General features: G+C 49.3%; 2 protein-coding genes across 3 annotated transcripts; one reads left to right on the top strand and one right to left on the bottom strand.

Annotated features, from left to right (window-relative positions):
- Nucleotides 1-1,871: 1,871 nt before the first annotated feature.
- On the top strand, nucleotides 1,872-7,010 carry gpr137 (G protein-coupled receptor 137). The gene is made up of 9 exons (XM_018733318.2): nucleotides 1,872-1,969; nucleotides 2,472-2,550; nucleotides 2,905-3,443; nucleotides 4,204-4,253; nucleotides 4,711-4,945; nucleotides 5,130-5,279; nucleotides 5,372-5,500; nucleotides 5,591-5,724; nucleotides 5,852-7,010. The coding sequence occupies exons 3-9, from the start codon at nucleotides 3,066-3,068 to the stop codon at nucleotides 5,946-5,948; spliced, it is 1,173 nt and encodes a 390-aa protein (XP_018588834.2). The 5' UTR covers nucleotides 1,872-1,969; nucleotides 2,472-2,550; nucleotides 2,905-3,065; the 3' UTR covers nucleotides 5,949-7,010.
- Nucleotides 6,807-13,697, bottom strand: syvn1 (synovial apoptosis inhibitor 1, synoviolin). 2 transcript variants are annotated; one of them, XM_018733572.2, is made up of 16 exons: nucleotides 13,508-13,697; nucleotides 12,760-12,906; nucleotides 12,350-12,442; nucleotides 12,002-12,154; nucleotides 11,865-11,913; nucleotides 11,347-11,450; nucleotides 10,119-10,245; nucleotides 9,941-10,040; nucleotides 9,756-9,821; nucleotides 9,534-9,650; nucleotides 8,965-9,122; nucleotides 8,715-8,867; nucleotides 8,273-8,410; nucleotides 7,907-8,090; nucleotides 7,682-7,794; nucleotides 6,807-7,591 (listed from the first exon to the last, which is right to left on the bottom strand). In XM_018733572.2, the coding sequence occupies exons 2-16, from the start codon at nucleotides 12,889-12,891 to the stop codon at nucleotides 7,446-7,448; spliced, it is 1,833 nt and encodes a 610-aa protein (XP_018589088.1). In that variant the 5' UTR covers nucleotides 12,892-12,906; nucleotides 13,508-13,697; the 3' UTR covers nucleotides 6,807-7,445. The 2 variants fall into 2 exon arrangements, with proteins under 2 accessions (XP_018589088.1, XP_018589089.1); XM_018733573.2 differs by having other exon boundaries at nucleotides 8,971-9,122.
- Between the last annotated feature and the right edge of the window lie 1,721 nt (nucleotides 13,698-15,418).

The following is a 15,418-nucleotide window of genomic DNA, read 5'->3' as shown; positions in this document are numbered from 1 at the left end:
TCCATCGAGAATGTCCTGTCCCCAGGCTGTAGCTCCGCCCCCTACCAACTCACATAATGACCATGTCTGTTAGAAAAGGATTTTAAACAATTTTTACAGCAAAACTCTCCCTTGTTGTTTTTTCACACTGGATTCACATCCTTGGGCTTCAATTCCCAGACACGCTGCTCTCTTTTATGACATATACAGCATAAATATATTTCATTGTTACAGGGTAAACGAAACAGATGTGTCACAACTTGGACGGAACAAAAGGAGAGTTTTACGGAGAGTAAATGCAATTTGCTCTGACCCTGCTTCTTGCTGAATAATATGTTGTAATATGATGTCTATAATATGTCACATTAATTGAGCCAATATTAAAAGCACTGCTCTGCTCAGCATATCGACCGAGTCCACGAGGGCCGGCCTGCCAGGCACATCGAATAACCTTATATCGCATTAAAATTCAACGATATTTGCCGAACTGGGCGTTTGTTGTCGTTCGCTGCTAACAAACAGAAGTGTCTGTGTTTAACAGCAGTACGAGAATTCGGAGCCTGTATAGTCTGTGCGTGTGTGTGTGTGTGTGTGTGTGTGTGTTGTCTTCGTACGCTGTCACTGCGGGACACGACTGTGTGCAAAAGAGCACAAATGAAGCTGCACGCATCCTCGTTTTTCATTTTTATCTCTTCCACGAGACAACCCTTCCTCCTGAGCTTTGTTTGTAAACACAAATATGCGCGAAGCTTCTGCGCTCCGGCAGAACTTCGGGGCGCCGAGAGGGTTTCTGTGCCGGGCGATGAACGGACACGGTCTGGGACACACGGAATGAGCGAGGCCCTCGGTCTTCTCCGGAGGGGTGTGCAAGTCCCCTTTCTGAATGAAGTCGACGAACGACCGTGTTCCTCGACGCGTGTGTTTGGACGTAAACGTTAACGGCGTATTGGTGTTCTGGAAGAAATCCATGCTGAACTTTACTCTGAAATGCCATCGCCGATAAGCTGCTCCCAAAGGCCTGTGCCGCTCATCCTCTACAGACACGACTCCCCAGATTACTGTTCCCACACATAGATGCGAGGGTCTAATTTTTAACCCACATTCTGCACGTCTTCGACGTTCCGTTAAAGGTTATTCTCCCACAAATGTTTTGCTAGTGTGCGTTTTTTCATCATGTCACCGTTTCTTCAATACTGGCTCACGTTATGCGTCAGATCATCTGTTCTGAACGTGTCGGGGGGGGGGGGGCGGACAGGAATCCACATGTCTCAGATGGCTCTTTCATGCTGATCTAAGAGATCATTTGCTGGAGGTTGGGCACAGAGCGCCGCTCGCACGGTGGCCGACCTTCCTCGACGTTATTGACCCCTCCATTGGACCCGCTGTCTGCTGCCGATCAGATCAGCGCCTGGAGAAGCGTCCCTCTGTCCTCTGTGATCCTTCCCCTTTTTCCCTGATGCAATCAGCGTGTATTCTTCACACGTGGCACATTCAAATGTCTGTTCTCGTGATACGGCCACAATCTCCTAGTGTTACACTGTACATTCCCTCTGTATCTCTTCCATGGTCACACTTTGTCCTGCCTCGCTTTTTCTGTAACTGTTGTTAACATTATAGGTCTCAATTTAAGAAGAAGAGGCGCGTGTCCAGTCGTGCCCCGTATACGCACACGCACACGCACACGCACACGGACTTTGTTTATCAGAAAACGTGTATGTGGTGTGCGCGTGCGCGCCGCAGCGCGAGCTGTCAAGCGGCCCGGATAGGTCGGGATTCACGAAGGCCGACTGCGCAGATTGCGTACCGAGAGCCGATTGGCTGTCGGTGGAGGCGGCTGCGCGAGCGGCGCAAAGTGCGGCGCCGGAGCGAGATTGAAACGCAACGGAGCGGAGAGCAGAGCGGAGCGGAGCAGCGCGGAGCTGAAGCTGAAGCGAAGCGAAGCGAAGGTTTCGGAAGCGTCGTGTCGAGAAGAAGAAGGACGTTCCTTCGGGTAAGAGCGGCCTCAAAAGTGGCCTTTTTCCCTCAGATTTAATTTAAAACCACCATCTTGTGTGTCTTGTAATATCGGAAAGCCGATCGATCGGTCCCGCCGGTGTGATTGTTGTTCGCGCTTCCTCGCCGCCCGCCAGCGCAACTTGCTTTTTGTTTTGTTTTGTTTTGTTTTGTTTTGTTTTGTTTTACTCGTCGTTTCGTCTCGATCTGAATGAGTGGAAAACAACACATGATTAAACTCGCATTTCTCGTTGAGCTGTAGCTATGAGTGTGAGCAAGTCAAGTGTGTCGCTTCCCTCCTGGAGACCTAAGTTCTTTCTTCTGTTTTCGAAATGTACATTTTTTCCGAAGCGACTTTTGAGTCTGAGGACCGACTGCACGACACTTCTTGTTTTTTACATATATATCATGTGTAATATTAATAATATTATTATATATTAGTGGATAGAAAGTGGATCGGATATTATTATTTACACATCGTCATCTCTCCTCTCGAGCAGCAGCAGCAGCAGGTGTCGGAGTCACAGGAGCGAAGAAAAAACAAAGTGGCGCGTTTTACACCAGTGGAAGGACCAGCAGGTGCTGAGACCTCTGTGTGTGTGTGTGTGTGTGTGTGTGTGTGTGTGTGAGTGAGGGGAGGAGCAGCATGGTCCTCTTCCTCTTTTTGTTCATACATTTCTTTAACAGACATCCGAAATTTGTACAGTCATATGTGTTAATCTGTGTTTTGAGTCAACTGGTCACTCAGATGCTCATTGTGTGTGTGTGTCATCCCACACACCATCCCCCCCAGGATGTACTCACGTGCCTCACACACCGTGCTTCCCGTATAGGTTCTGGGGCACCGCGATGCAGCACGGACGAGTGGACGAACGTTAATTCGAAGAACATCTCACGCTGCGCGCCGTGTTTCTCCTGTCTCCTCTCGTGCAGAGTTGCCCGATTGAATGTGCGAGGTCCAGACCCCCGGGGAGACGGCGGTCTTGCTGTGAGAAGGACTCCCGGTCCCACGTTTGCGCTCGCGCTTCTCGTGGTCTCGCGGGCCTCGGGCGAAGCCGGTACCTGCGAGACGCCGGACTCGGCGGACTGTCTCGATGGAGGTCCCCGCTCCCGGTGGCACGTCGCCCAACTCGACGGCACCGTCGCCCTCGCCGCTGCGGCCCGCCGTGGCCCCATCCGTGCAGCTGGGGGTCACCGTCATCTACACGTGCCTGTACGGCTGCCTCTTCCTGCTTGTCTACATGCAGCTCTGGCTCCTGCTGCTCTACCGGCACAAGCGCTGGAGTTACCAGAGCGTCTTCCTCTTCCTGTGCCTGTTCTGGGCGGCACTGCGCACCACCCTCTTCTCCTTCTACTTCCGTGACACCGTGGGGGCCAACCACCTGTCCAAGGCGGTGTACTGGCTACTCTACTGCTGCCCCGTGTGCCTGCAGTTCTTCACGCTGAGCCTCATCAACCTGTACTTTACCCAGGTCAGGGGTCACATGCTGCAATTGAAACGGTCTCCCTTCCTGCCCCCAGTGTCTCTGTGTGCTCACTCATCACATGGCTCAGGGGCTCAGTACCACTCTGTCAAGTGCAGTGATTTGTACCGTGTTATGCATGTACAAATGTGCTGAGTGCTTTGCTTGGATCTGAGCAGGGACGCAGTTGTTGGAAGCGTAGCTTAGTTAGTGTCTCCCAGGACCGATTGACAGAAACTTCACAGGCCCCCGTTTGCTGGGCGGGGGCAGGGGCGGGGGGAATGTGCGGCAGTGGAATTCACACTCCCAGAAACCTACTAATCATTAAAACACTGCAGTAAAGACATTGCAGTTACAAAATGAGTGTGTGCGGCACTCGGTTAGTATGTTCGGCACTTCAAGCTGTTGGTTAATGTCTGCGTAAAAATCAATTAAAGCAAGAGGCAAAAATCTCACTATAAGGACCCAAAGGTTAATTATATTTAATTAATGTGAGTCAGAGGAGCCCGATTTTCATACACTTGTCATGGTGCAGTGAGTTACCTGTCCAGGACTGGGTTTTTTCATTGCTCCCCTATAAAGGTTCTGACTTCAGTTCTACACAGCAGCAGCTGCGCTCTTTTCGTCCACAACAGACGTCGTATTTACCATCATCCTTTCCTTAGGATATTTACTGGAAAATGCAGTGATGATGAGATGATGGCCTTTACAGTTGACTGAGTGTGAACGGAGGTAAATGTGATCGCTGCTCTCTTTTTGTCTCTCGTAGGTGTTGCTCAAGGTGAAGGAGAAGTTCCATTCGACGCCGGGCCGAGGACTGTGAGAACTTACTTGCAAATTCAATATTACACACAAATGCTCATTTGGTATCTGCACCCAGAGCCTGTATGTGTGTGTGTATATGGTGCACATGGCAGTGGGAACAGCTCCAAATGGACTCCACATTTCATTTGCATTTACATTTATTAATGTATTATCTTATTAATGTAGCCGATGCTTCTCTCCAAAGCAACACACATCTCAGAGAAAAATACGCAGAGTGCATTACGTTCTCTTCCAACAGCAGCGTCTGTCCACTTCTGTCCCCCTGGAGTTGAAACACAGCAAGGCGCTTTCCTCGGTGTTCACTGCCATGTGTTTCATGGAGTCTGCGTCCGTCTGCCTGTCATCTTCTCTTGCCTTTATTCCCCGCTTTTTGCTTCTGGACCTGTGGCCTCATACCCTCACATCCTCTCACATTCCTGTCTCCAGCTCCATGCCTTTCTGTGTCCCCCAGGTGTGTGGCCCGCTGTGTATACGCCGCCATGAGCGTCCTCTTCCTCTGCGTCAACGTGGTGTGCGCCACCTTGGGGGACCGGGGCGACGGAGGGGCGGACCTCGCCTGGAGGCTGGTTCTGATCCGTGTGCTGGTCAACGACTTGCTCTTCATCCTGGAGGCTGTGGCCCTGGCCGTCTCCCTCCTGCAGCTGACGCGCCTGGCACCCTCCGCTGGCCCGTACCTCCACAGCAAGGTACGGTGCCACACGGCACGGTTTGTGGAGCTAGTGGAGGAGCTCAGGAGATGGCGATATAAACATGGCCATGAGCAGCAAGTTCTACTGTTGGTATCTCGGACCCAGCTGAAGGCTGGTGTGGGAACGGGCCAGTCTCTCGCTCTGTCACGTTAAGGTGCTCGTTCTTGTGTGTTCTGTCCAGGGGACCACGGTGTGTCAAACGGCGGCGCTCGGCACCGGGGTTATACTGCTCTTCTCCAGCAGGGCGTGCTACAACCTGGCTGTGCTCATACTGTCCAGAGACCACCGCGTAGAGGCTTTCGATTACGACTGGTACAACATCTCTGACCAGGTAAGCGTTGACAGCGAGGCAACAGGAGTAACGTAGTGCGCTCAATCGAAGCGCCGCAAATGAATTCTGGTCACTTCCTGTCGTACTGCCAGGCGGACCTGCAAGACGAGCTGGGAGACGCCGGCTATCTGGCCTTTGGGGCTATCCTCTTCATTTGGGAGCTGCTTCCAACCAGCTTGCTCATCCTCATCTTCAGGGTCCGACAGCCTGCTCAGGAGCCGGTCAGTGTTTCTTCATTTCCCGACCCCTCCGCCTGCTCGCTCTCCTCCGCTCACCCTGAGTGCCTCCCGTCTCTCTCGCGCCCAACGCAGGCCTGTCCAGTGGTTCCCGGCATTCGCGGGTCTCACGGCTCTCGCGGTTCCCGCTCCTACTTCTTCGACGATCCACGGGGGATGGACAGCGACCCGGGCGTTTCCTGGTCCTACAGCGCATATCCTCACAGCAGGTAGAAGGCTTCTTTCTCCTCCTCTTCCTCTCTCTTGCTGCTCTGCTAGTCAATTCCACACGTGTTGTAGCACTTGACCTCTTTGTTTTGAATGTGCCTTAACAGACTGTCCCCCATCCCCCCCCAGCTGGTTCAAGCCCAGTGAGACCACACCGCTCCTCTTTGCCAGGAATACAAACCAGACCAATGAGCACCACACCCTTTACTTCACCCCACAGAGCTGATTGACTGCCAGGGTCTGGGGCGGAGCCCTGTGAAGCAGGCTGGTCCCAGGGGTGGCGCGTACCTCATCGACTCTCTGGCACAAGTCGGGCGGGTGGCCTGTATCTCTGGTACACTCCAGGAGAACTGCAGTCAGTCAGGATGAACAGGGAAAACACACTGTGGTGTGAACTATTAATTGGGGATCTTTTAATAGTCCCTCAAATGTTCTGTGGTTGTAGTGGACTTGAGTGTTTTTAGAGGCACAATGAACAGTTTTAACTAAGTTAACCAGCGTTTCCCCAGGGTTTTGGTTCTAATTAATGAGATGAGCTTTTCCAGCTGTGGTGGAGTTTTCAGTACTGTAGCTCTTTTTCATTATTGAAATACTCCCGTGTGGTTCTAGGGGCTCTTTGCAGTTTGGAAATGCCAGGACTGTAGCAATAATTTTTGATGTATAACCTTGAGTCTATTTACCACTTGTAAAGGGAATATTGTCCCAAGTGGGGGTTTCAGACCAAGTTTTTCCTTCATTTGTACATAGCAGGGAGTTATTTTTTAAAGTAATAGTAATTTAACAGGTGCTTTAATTTTTTTACTTAAATGCCTATTTAAACAACCTGTATTTTGACCAATAAATTTGATCTTGTTTTTAAGTGGATGGTGGTGACCTTACAGTGTGAAGCCTGTTCCCCTTCAGTCCTCAGCACCACTCATCACTGGGACAATGAGAGAGACCCAAGTTCCCCACTGACTGAAGAAGTAACTAAAACTTCCTTAGAACTGTTTATTCTGGAATATGTACAGATCCTTCTATTAAAACTTTATACAGTATGTACACATTAAATTAGCAAAATCGTCTTCCAAGCTCCATCCTGCACTATAAGAGGGGGAAAAAAAAAAAAGAAGCAAGAGACAAGACCAATTATAGTCCTTAATCTGGCAGGGGGGGGCAGAAGCACCCTCTACTTTCCAATGTGATTCTGGGCTACAGGCAAAGAGAGGGGGGAGGGAAAAAAAAACCCCACACACCTTTCTACACTTAGAGGTAAGGAAGCAGTTTGGGGGGGGGAGACCAGAAAACCCATAACAGGCCCATCGAGGCACCTTGACAGGCAGAGCAGGACAAATCGGCCAGGGACGTGTCTCGCACTTCCTGCGACGCTGGCATATTCCAAAAGGTTATCATGAACAGACAAGCTTGAGTATGGAACTGAGGCTCAGACCACCAGCACACGGCTCTTCAGCAACTACCCGAAGGAGAAGGAGGTGATGGGAGGTGTTAATGTAACCACTGAACGTGTTGCAATGAAAAGCAGCGCCTCATTATGGACGTTTGCATTTGTCCACATTGCGCAGCACTGGTGTGTTCTCTGTACACATGTCAACACCTGGAAGGTGTATATCCATTACCAACGAGCCCGGGGGGCCTGTTGGGTGCATCTGTGACACTTTCTGTAATTGAGTGGGGGAGGGCTGTCCACACGGTTATCCAAAAGGTCATTTAGGGCGTTGGTCTGTCACTGCTCAGGCTGCGCCGCTGTCTCCAGCTTACGGAGGCGTCGTTTCCGCAGCTCGGCAGCGTTGGGTTCGCTGTCCTCCTTGGCCTCTTCCTCGGTGGTGGAGTCAGGGGTCGTGATGCCTGCTGCACCCTGCACAGATTCACCTGCAAGGGGCAGAGCAGGGAGCAAAGGTGCTGACCTCTACTGTGCCAAATGTCACACACATGTTCCTCTACTATGCAATGGACACTCACCTGTCTGCTCCCTGTGCATCTGAGCATCATCTGCTGTGCTGCTGTTCACTGCAGCTGTTTCCGCCCCTCCTGGCGCTGCCGCCTCGTTGCCAGAGCTTTCGGAACGCGGAGGGCTGCCAAAAAAAGGGATCACGGTCACAAAGTAGGGTAAAGAAAAGTGCAAGCAATAAGTGTGCAACAAGAGTGCATCGAGCTGGGAGGACTCAGCCAGGTGTCGTCCCCAACCTGAGTGTGGCCACTGTGGACAGGTAGTGGTGAATGTTGAGCATGGCAGCATCCAGCAGCGTGTGGATGTTCTGTAGACACTGCAGTCTAGCCTCCAGGCCTCGGCGACCTTCCTGCTCCAGCTCTCTGAGCTCCGCCTCCGAGAGGCTGGACAAGGAGGCTGGGGGTGGTGGCATGGAGGACACTGCAGGGGGGCAATTTGTTCAGTACATGCTACTTTGTCATATAATATATCTATCTATGAAGAAATGTACAGTTACCATTCATATACTAAATTAAAAGCACAAACAGAGAAATGAAAGAGAAATTCAGCCAAAGACAGTCGAATAAAAGTTATGACAATGGAGCTCCGATTGACTGCCTTACCAAAAGGGGGAGGCGGAGGCATGGCCAGCCAAGGAGCAGTAGGCAGCGGAGGTGGGAAGGAAAAGGGGAATCCTGGGATGGCAGCCCCGGTGGGTAGAGGAGCTGCGTCAGGACCCTGCTGGGCAGGGCGACTGGGGCCTGAAAACAGATGGAATGAGGAAGATTGGAGCAAAGTGCACACATCCGAGTTGAGTCGAGCTTTGTCAGCAGTAGATCATCAGTCCACACCTAGTGCAACACTGCCGTAAAGATGGTGGTAGGATAGAGCTAAACCCCAGGGGGCCAACAGGAGCCAGGAAGAGGGAACATCCTGAAATATCCTGAAAGGGTGGAATAAATCACTCATCCCTTGTACTGCATCTTTGGGTGAGTGCTCCCAGCAGGGCGCAGTGGGGAGTGCAAGCAGACCCCCATGTCGCTGAGGTGGTGTGGACTCACTCACCAGCAGCCTGTGACTGGGCTCCCTCAGTCCCCGTCTGGGGTGAATCCGTAGGGGCTTGAGGACCAGGGGCTGCCACAGGGGGCGCCGCAGCAGGGAAGGGTCCCCAGAAAGGGAAGAGTCCGGGTGCGAAGGGGGGCATCATTCCAGGAGGCACTGGAGAGGAGAGCACAGTGCCGCTCAGTATCCACACCATCAGTGTGTGTTCCTTCTACAAAGACGCTAACTGGAGTCGGAAGGCAAATACACTCACCATTACCTGGTGGCGGGACGGGCGGATTGGCAGCAGGAGGTGGAGCTACAGGCTGTGCAGGGGGCTGGACTTGTGTCTGATTAGGCAGAGAGGCACGCAGCACATCCATGCGACAGGTGGGACATGTCTGCTGCCTCTGGAACCAGGAGCGAAGGCAGCTGAGGGGGATGATGAAGAGGAGTGAAGATAAGGACGCTCGTACCCAGGGACAACAATGGGCAGAATGAGACCCAGCGAAATGTTATGCTCAACGTGGGTTCCTCACAGGTGCTTCTCATTAGCTCATCACCTTTTCCTACCTCTATCAGCATCCTAAACCAGCATTGAACACAGGCAGTGCATGTGTGTGTCCTGGTTACACGACTGACCAGCTGAGGCCGACACATGAAGACTGACTAGGCTGCATTCTGGACCTTTGGCTCACAAAGCATTTCGTAAACCCAGTGCTGCAAGTCACTTTGAACACAGGCATCTCCTGAATAACCATGGTAATGTAACTGTGCAGCTTGCAATAAGGTAATTTCAAAACACTATGACGACGACTTGCAGACGCTGCAATGATGTCACACCTGGAGTGGAAAATGTGGTTGCAGGGCAGCTTCTTGGCACCCGTCACCATCTCCTCCCTGCAGATGATGCACACATTGTCGGTGGCCTGCAGGTCTTCAGGCGTGGCATCTGGGTACCTGGGGGAAGATGGAGGAGGGGTATTGCAGTGAAGGCTCCACCCACAACTATTCATCACAGCTTTGAGCTCAGTCGCAGCACTAACACCAGGAAGATGTACTCACAGTGTGTTCATGTTGCGAATGGCCCGTCGAGACATGATTGCATCCGTCACGGCTTTCTTGAACTGCCTGGAAGGAGGAGACTGTGCTTGAGATGCCAGCCTCTCACCCACACGATCGCATTCATAAGCTTACATGTGTGCAAGCGTGCTCCTCCCTGTGGGTGTGGCCAGCCTACGTTCACTCACCTCATAGCCAGGTACATGGGGCGGATGGCAAAGAGGGGGAAGGTGTGCACCTTGATCATGATGGTCATGAAGGCCATGTAGAGCAGTACTTTGATGAACCCTGGAAGCAGACAGGTTCAGACACTCCTTCTACTAGGAGCTTTTCTCCAGTGCACTGGCTGCGAAAGGCACCAGATACCTGTGAAGAGCTCTGTGTAGAGCATATAGACCGCCTTGTTGTCCCAAGGATTCTCGCTCTGCAGGTCAATAGTGTGGAGTGTGTACTTGATGAAGGTGGTGAGGACCATCGTCAACAGGATTGCATACTGGCAGAGAGTGGCAAACATGGCCACAAAAGGGTTAGTGGATTCAATTTATTGAGTAAGCAACATGTTTTTACAACAATGACCAAGATGTCTGAATGATACACAAATCTATAGGGTGAGATGCACTGTATTTACTGGCACCTCATGTTCACGTTTCAAATACATTTAAAAAGTCCTGTTTTCCCACGAACTCACCAACACCTCAGCTCATCCTCTTTTGTCCAGCAGTGTCACTGAATCACCGAAATGAGGTTTGTCACTTATGTCTCCTGAAACTCTGTCTGCAGTAACATGCAACTGACCTGTATTTACATACTCAACCACACACACACACACACACACACACACACACACACACACACAGCATCTGAACCACTTGTCCCATACAGGGTCACGGGGAACCGGAGCCTAACCCAGTAACACAGGGCATAGGGATGGAAGGGGAAGGGACACACCCGGGAGGGGACACACCCAGGATGGGACGCCAGTCCATCGCAAGGCACCACCAGCAAGACTCGAACCCCAGACCCACCGGAGAGTAGGACCTGGTCCAACCCACTGCACCACCACACCCCCCTCCATACTCAACCAACCGGTAACAAAAAAGGGCACCCAAAAAGAACAGGACCATGAAACAGCCTTAGTTAAACTCACTTCCACAGTGAATAAAGGTCATGTCTAGCACTCCTGGGTATTGCTAATCAGTAACATGATCCCATAAACATGTCCAATTTTCAATCAGTTAACCAGCACTGAATAAGAGTTTCTGGATACAACAGATTTTTTTTTTTTTTTTTTTTAAATATAGCTGTGAAGAAAAGGTGCCAAAGCTTACAAAATATTATAGCTATTAACATTTCATCAAACCTCTAGTACCAGTCAAGACACAGTATTAAACGGGTAAAGCACCATGCCTTAGAATTTCAGTACCACTACAGGAACCCTCTATTAAACTGCCAAGTGCCAAACCTCAATCAAATTGCTCTGTCAGACTGACGCATTTTACAAATCCGTAATGTTACATCGCCCCACACACACACACACACACACACACACACACACACAGCATGAAGGGCATTTACGCAGCAACAAGCAAGACACCTCAAATCCAAAGACAAGCTGGACTGAAGCGCCACGGGTGATGATGCTGTGGCAGGCGTGGTTGACAAACAGGAAGTCCAGAACTCCTAGCAAGGCCATCAAAGCTGTGAAGCACAAAAAAAAAAAAAAAAAGCAGCACATTTTGAGAGAGGTAGTGGCTTGAACACATCTTGCTGCTCACTTCCACCCAACATGCTTCACTGGCCATCAAGTGAGTTGCACATTTGAGCTAAGTGCGGCTGCACAACACTGCACTCATTCAATATTTGCATTCCATTTAAATAAAGATCAGGGACTTCCCTTTGCATGAACCGGTTTCCTCTCAGAACTCTGAAGAAAGTCTCCTTGTTAAATTAATGTCTCAAGGCCAACCGAAACTGCTGCAATTTTACCAATTTAAAAGTTCGCATTTGAAAGTTGGATGAAGGGCAGAGAAACCAACACCCATACCTTGAATTGTTTTCATTCATATCAAGTAAACAAACACGTTCAGGGCTGAAGTCAAGGCGCACACTCACAGAGCACTCTGAAATGAAAGATCCAGGAGATGTTGGGACTCCTCTCCATCTGAAGGAAATGAAAACCAAGCGTCAGTGCTATTATATGAAATCACGACCCCACTATCTATCGCTGGCCCTTGGTACTGGTCACTCACAAAGTCCACCCTGTCCTCAGCCAACCAATGGAAGCACTTGAGGAAGAGCAGCAGGGTGAAGAGGGCAACAAATCGAGGAGAGAAGTCATCGCGGAACACCGTGAAGGCCAGGCACGTTTCCGTAACCGCGTACCAGGACCGCTCAATCAGGTGCTGATGAAAGGGAGGGATGGAACAACATGAGAAGGAAGGGGACTGCTAACTAATCGGAACAGACGCAGAGGAGGGCGTGAGGAAAACATGAGCCACAACACACTCATACAGCAATAGACAGCGCACTGCGTCAGTAACACCTCAACCAAGATGTGGACAACTAAAACTGGCACAAGAGAGAAGGCGGGCGCAAACCTCCATCTCAGCTGCTCGCAGCTGTCCAAAGAAAACCTTGCGCATGAACTTCCCCAGGAGGAACACCAGCACGAATGCCTGGATGTACAACACCTGGGAAAAGAAATGGAATAAGAGCCACGAAAGAGCAGACGTGTGACAGTATCTTCTCACATTAGATGCTGAGCTGAACTATAAAAGCCAAAAAGAAACTGTTTAATTACAAGTTTCAGCTAACATGTAAGGACATTTTTTTACATTAAAAAAAAAAATTTAAGTCTGCTGTCCCACACAGCTGACAACTGTACAAGCTTTTGGAGCCAGGTACATCAACAGGGTCATAAAATGCCCTTGTGTTAAGAAGGAAGATGCCCCAATGTGAAAACTGAACACCGGCTGAGCGCAAACAAAAGCGACTGCCCCAAACTCACCGCCATGCTGGGGCTGCTCTTGGTCAGGTAGACCACCGTGGGGTAGAACTGGTGTTTGAGATAGTAGGCGTGGGTGACCACGGCACAAGTGAGGGCCAAACTGGTGGCCGTCACCAGGGCTGCTCGCACCATGGTGCTCTCCTTATACTGCAGGAGGGAGAAATAAGGAGAAGGGTGGGTCAGAGAGCCAGTGCAGAAATAAGGAAGGAGAAGGCTTCGAGGCCTACAGGATGAAGAGTGGAGGAGGAGGAGGGTGAGAGAGCAAGAGGATGAAGAAGTAGGATGATGGGAGACCCAGGAGAGGATGAACTTCGGGCAGAGATGAAGAACTTCAGATGAGACCCAGATGTCATCTGAGATGAAGGAAAACGAAACCCAGAGGATGAAGGGCAGAGATAAGGAGGAGGATGATGAGACCCAGAAAAGATGAAGAGATGAACCCTCCCGAACCGAACCCTCTGAGCCCACGATGATTCAGGGATGAGGTGACTAATAAGCAGTTCATGAGGCAGATCTGGGGAGACCAAGGCCAAGAAGGCCTCAAAAATCCAGACGGCGTAACACATGACAGTCAGTGACATTAACTGAGCGCGAGCACCACTGACACTGACAGTACAGACAGTAGTAGAGTAGAGTAGAGGAAAGGAGTAGAGCAAAGTACAGTTACCACAGCGGGAATTCTCACACACGCACACGAGACAAAACACACCGACGAAAAAAATATTAGCAGCCACTTAGTTTCACTCACCGAGGCTCTCGTCGCCGACACGCAACCGCTGCTAGAGAACGGAGGGGGCCGGACTGAGGCACCGAACGTCTTCTTCAAATGTAATTCCTCTTCGACTCGTTAGTTTTCACCTCGTCAACTTCGGCTCGATATTGTTTCACGAAAAAAAAAAAAAAAACAAAAAAAAAAAAAAAAGTCATACAGCGCTTTTATGGTAATATCAGTCAGTGTTTATCCGTCGGCAAAGGTCCACGGCAGAGAACTGACACGTCACTTCCGGCGCAGAGCGAACCACTGTACTGTAGAAAGAAGGGGGAACCTATATGTATTTATTTAATAAACCACCTTAATTTAACTGATTTAATATCTCGTTAAAAATTGTTCTTGCTTATACCGTATTCTGTACAGAGATGGAAAATTATCAGTTCAAAATACAAAGAAACACCACCCCACTTTTTAAAAATATTCCCTTTCTACCTCGCTGGACCAAACCAAGTGTACCCCAAGTTTCTGAAGAACTTGTATTTAACATTGAACCAAAGTTTACGTGTCAGCGACAGTGTAAATGTAAATAATTGCGTTTTCCTGATCTGCGTAAGCAACGTGTTATAAATACTATATGGTGTGCCTCAAAGAGGGAGGACGAGGCTTTTATTTTTGGGTCAGACCCCACCCCTGAAGTCACGACAGTTTTTCGAATCCGTGTCAAACCGTAATAGGACCAAACGCCTCTAGATTACCGTAAGTATGGACTCTTAAACGCACAATCATTCTTAAAAGGTAAATGATACATGTAACTTAAATGAAAATTAGTTGGATACATGTGAAAATCGTTAGATATATGTAAGGTAAACCATTTGCAGTTGACTTAGTTAGCTATAATATCTTAATAATATCTACATTCAAGACCCGTTTTCCTTGCGGGAGGAATTTTAATTGGTCAGTTTTGTATGAAATGTACGGTAAAACTATAATATATTTTTCACTGAAAGAAATGTCAACCAATCAGAAAGTGGCAAGTCTTCAAAGGTGACGTATGATATGGCGCAAATAGGTTTATTTAAACTTTTTAAGGCTGATCATTTAACCAGATAATTAGCAGTCTTGAAACTGGTCGCCCTAAATTCCCTTTCTGTGATACAGTCAGGGCTCTTTCCTCTAGTCTACCACTGAATCGAATGTGTACAATAGTTTGTTTTTATTAAGTAAAGGTTTAAAAATGTCCATTAAAGACCCATTGCATAACGTGTTATTTCAGCGTTGACACTGTATCGTAATGCTCTCCGGTGGGTCTGGGGTTCGAGTCCTGCTTGGGGTGCCTTGCGACGGACTGGCGTCCCGTCCTGGGTGTGTCCCCTCCCCCTCTGGCCCTATGCCCTGAGCTGCCGGGTTAGGCTCCGGTTCCCCGCCACCCCCTATGGGACAAGCGGCTCAGAAAATGTGTGTGTGTGGACCACGTCATTCCTTAAAACCAAGTGTGACAGTTCCATCAACCTGAATAATGGAACAACTGAAAGATGTACACGCACTTCTTCATACCTGCTATAGTACTTGACGTTTAGGTTGCAGTTTCTAAGTAGCCAAATCAATAAAAAATATCTTGAGTATGGGAATCCTATATTTATTCTCCCAGTGCTGTAGCTACACCACTCCAGTCCCTCTTATTTGCTTCTTTATTATATTTATACACTCATATAGTGTCTGGTTGCTTTTATCCTTTCTTTCATCTTACCCAACTTAAGTCTTTTGCCATGTCTGTTATTCTTTGGTAGTACTTCATTACTTAGGTAAGTTGCCCAAATCAACTCATTTTAGTCATATACTGTATGTTATGGGTGGAATTTACTCTAAATGCTCCTTCACTACATTTCAGCAGCAGATAAACTCCAAGCTAATATGTCAGTCTTTGAAAGCTACAGGGGGAAAAATAAA

This window comes from Scleropages formosus, chromosome 13 (assembly GCF_900964775.1).
Source record: "Scleropages formosus chromosome 13, fSclFor1.1, whole genome shotgun sequence".
Lineage (NCBI taxonomy): Eukaryota > Metazoa > Chordata > Actinopteri > Osteoglossiformes > Osteoglossidae > Scleropages > Scleropages formosus.
Note: the sequence above shows the minus strand (reverse complement) of the source record. Positions and strands in the feature narration are given on the sequence as shown.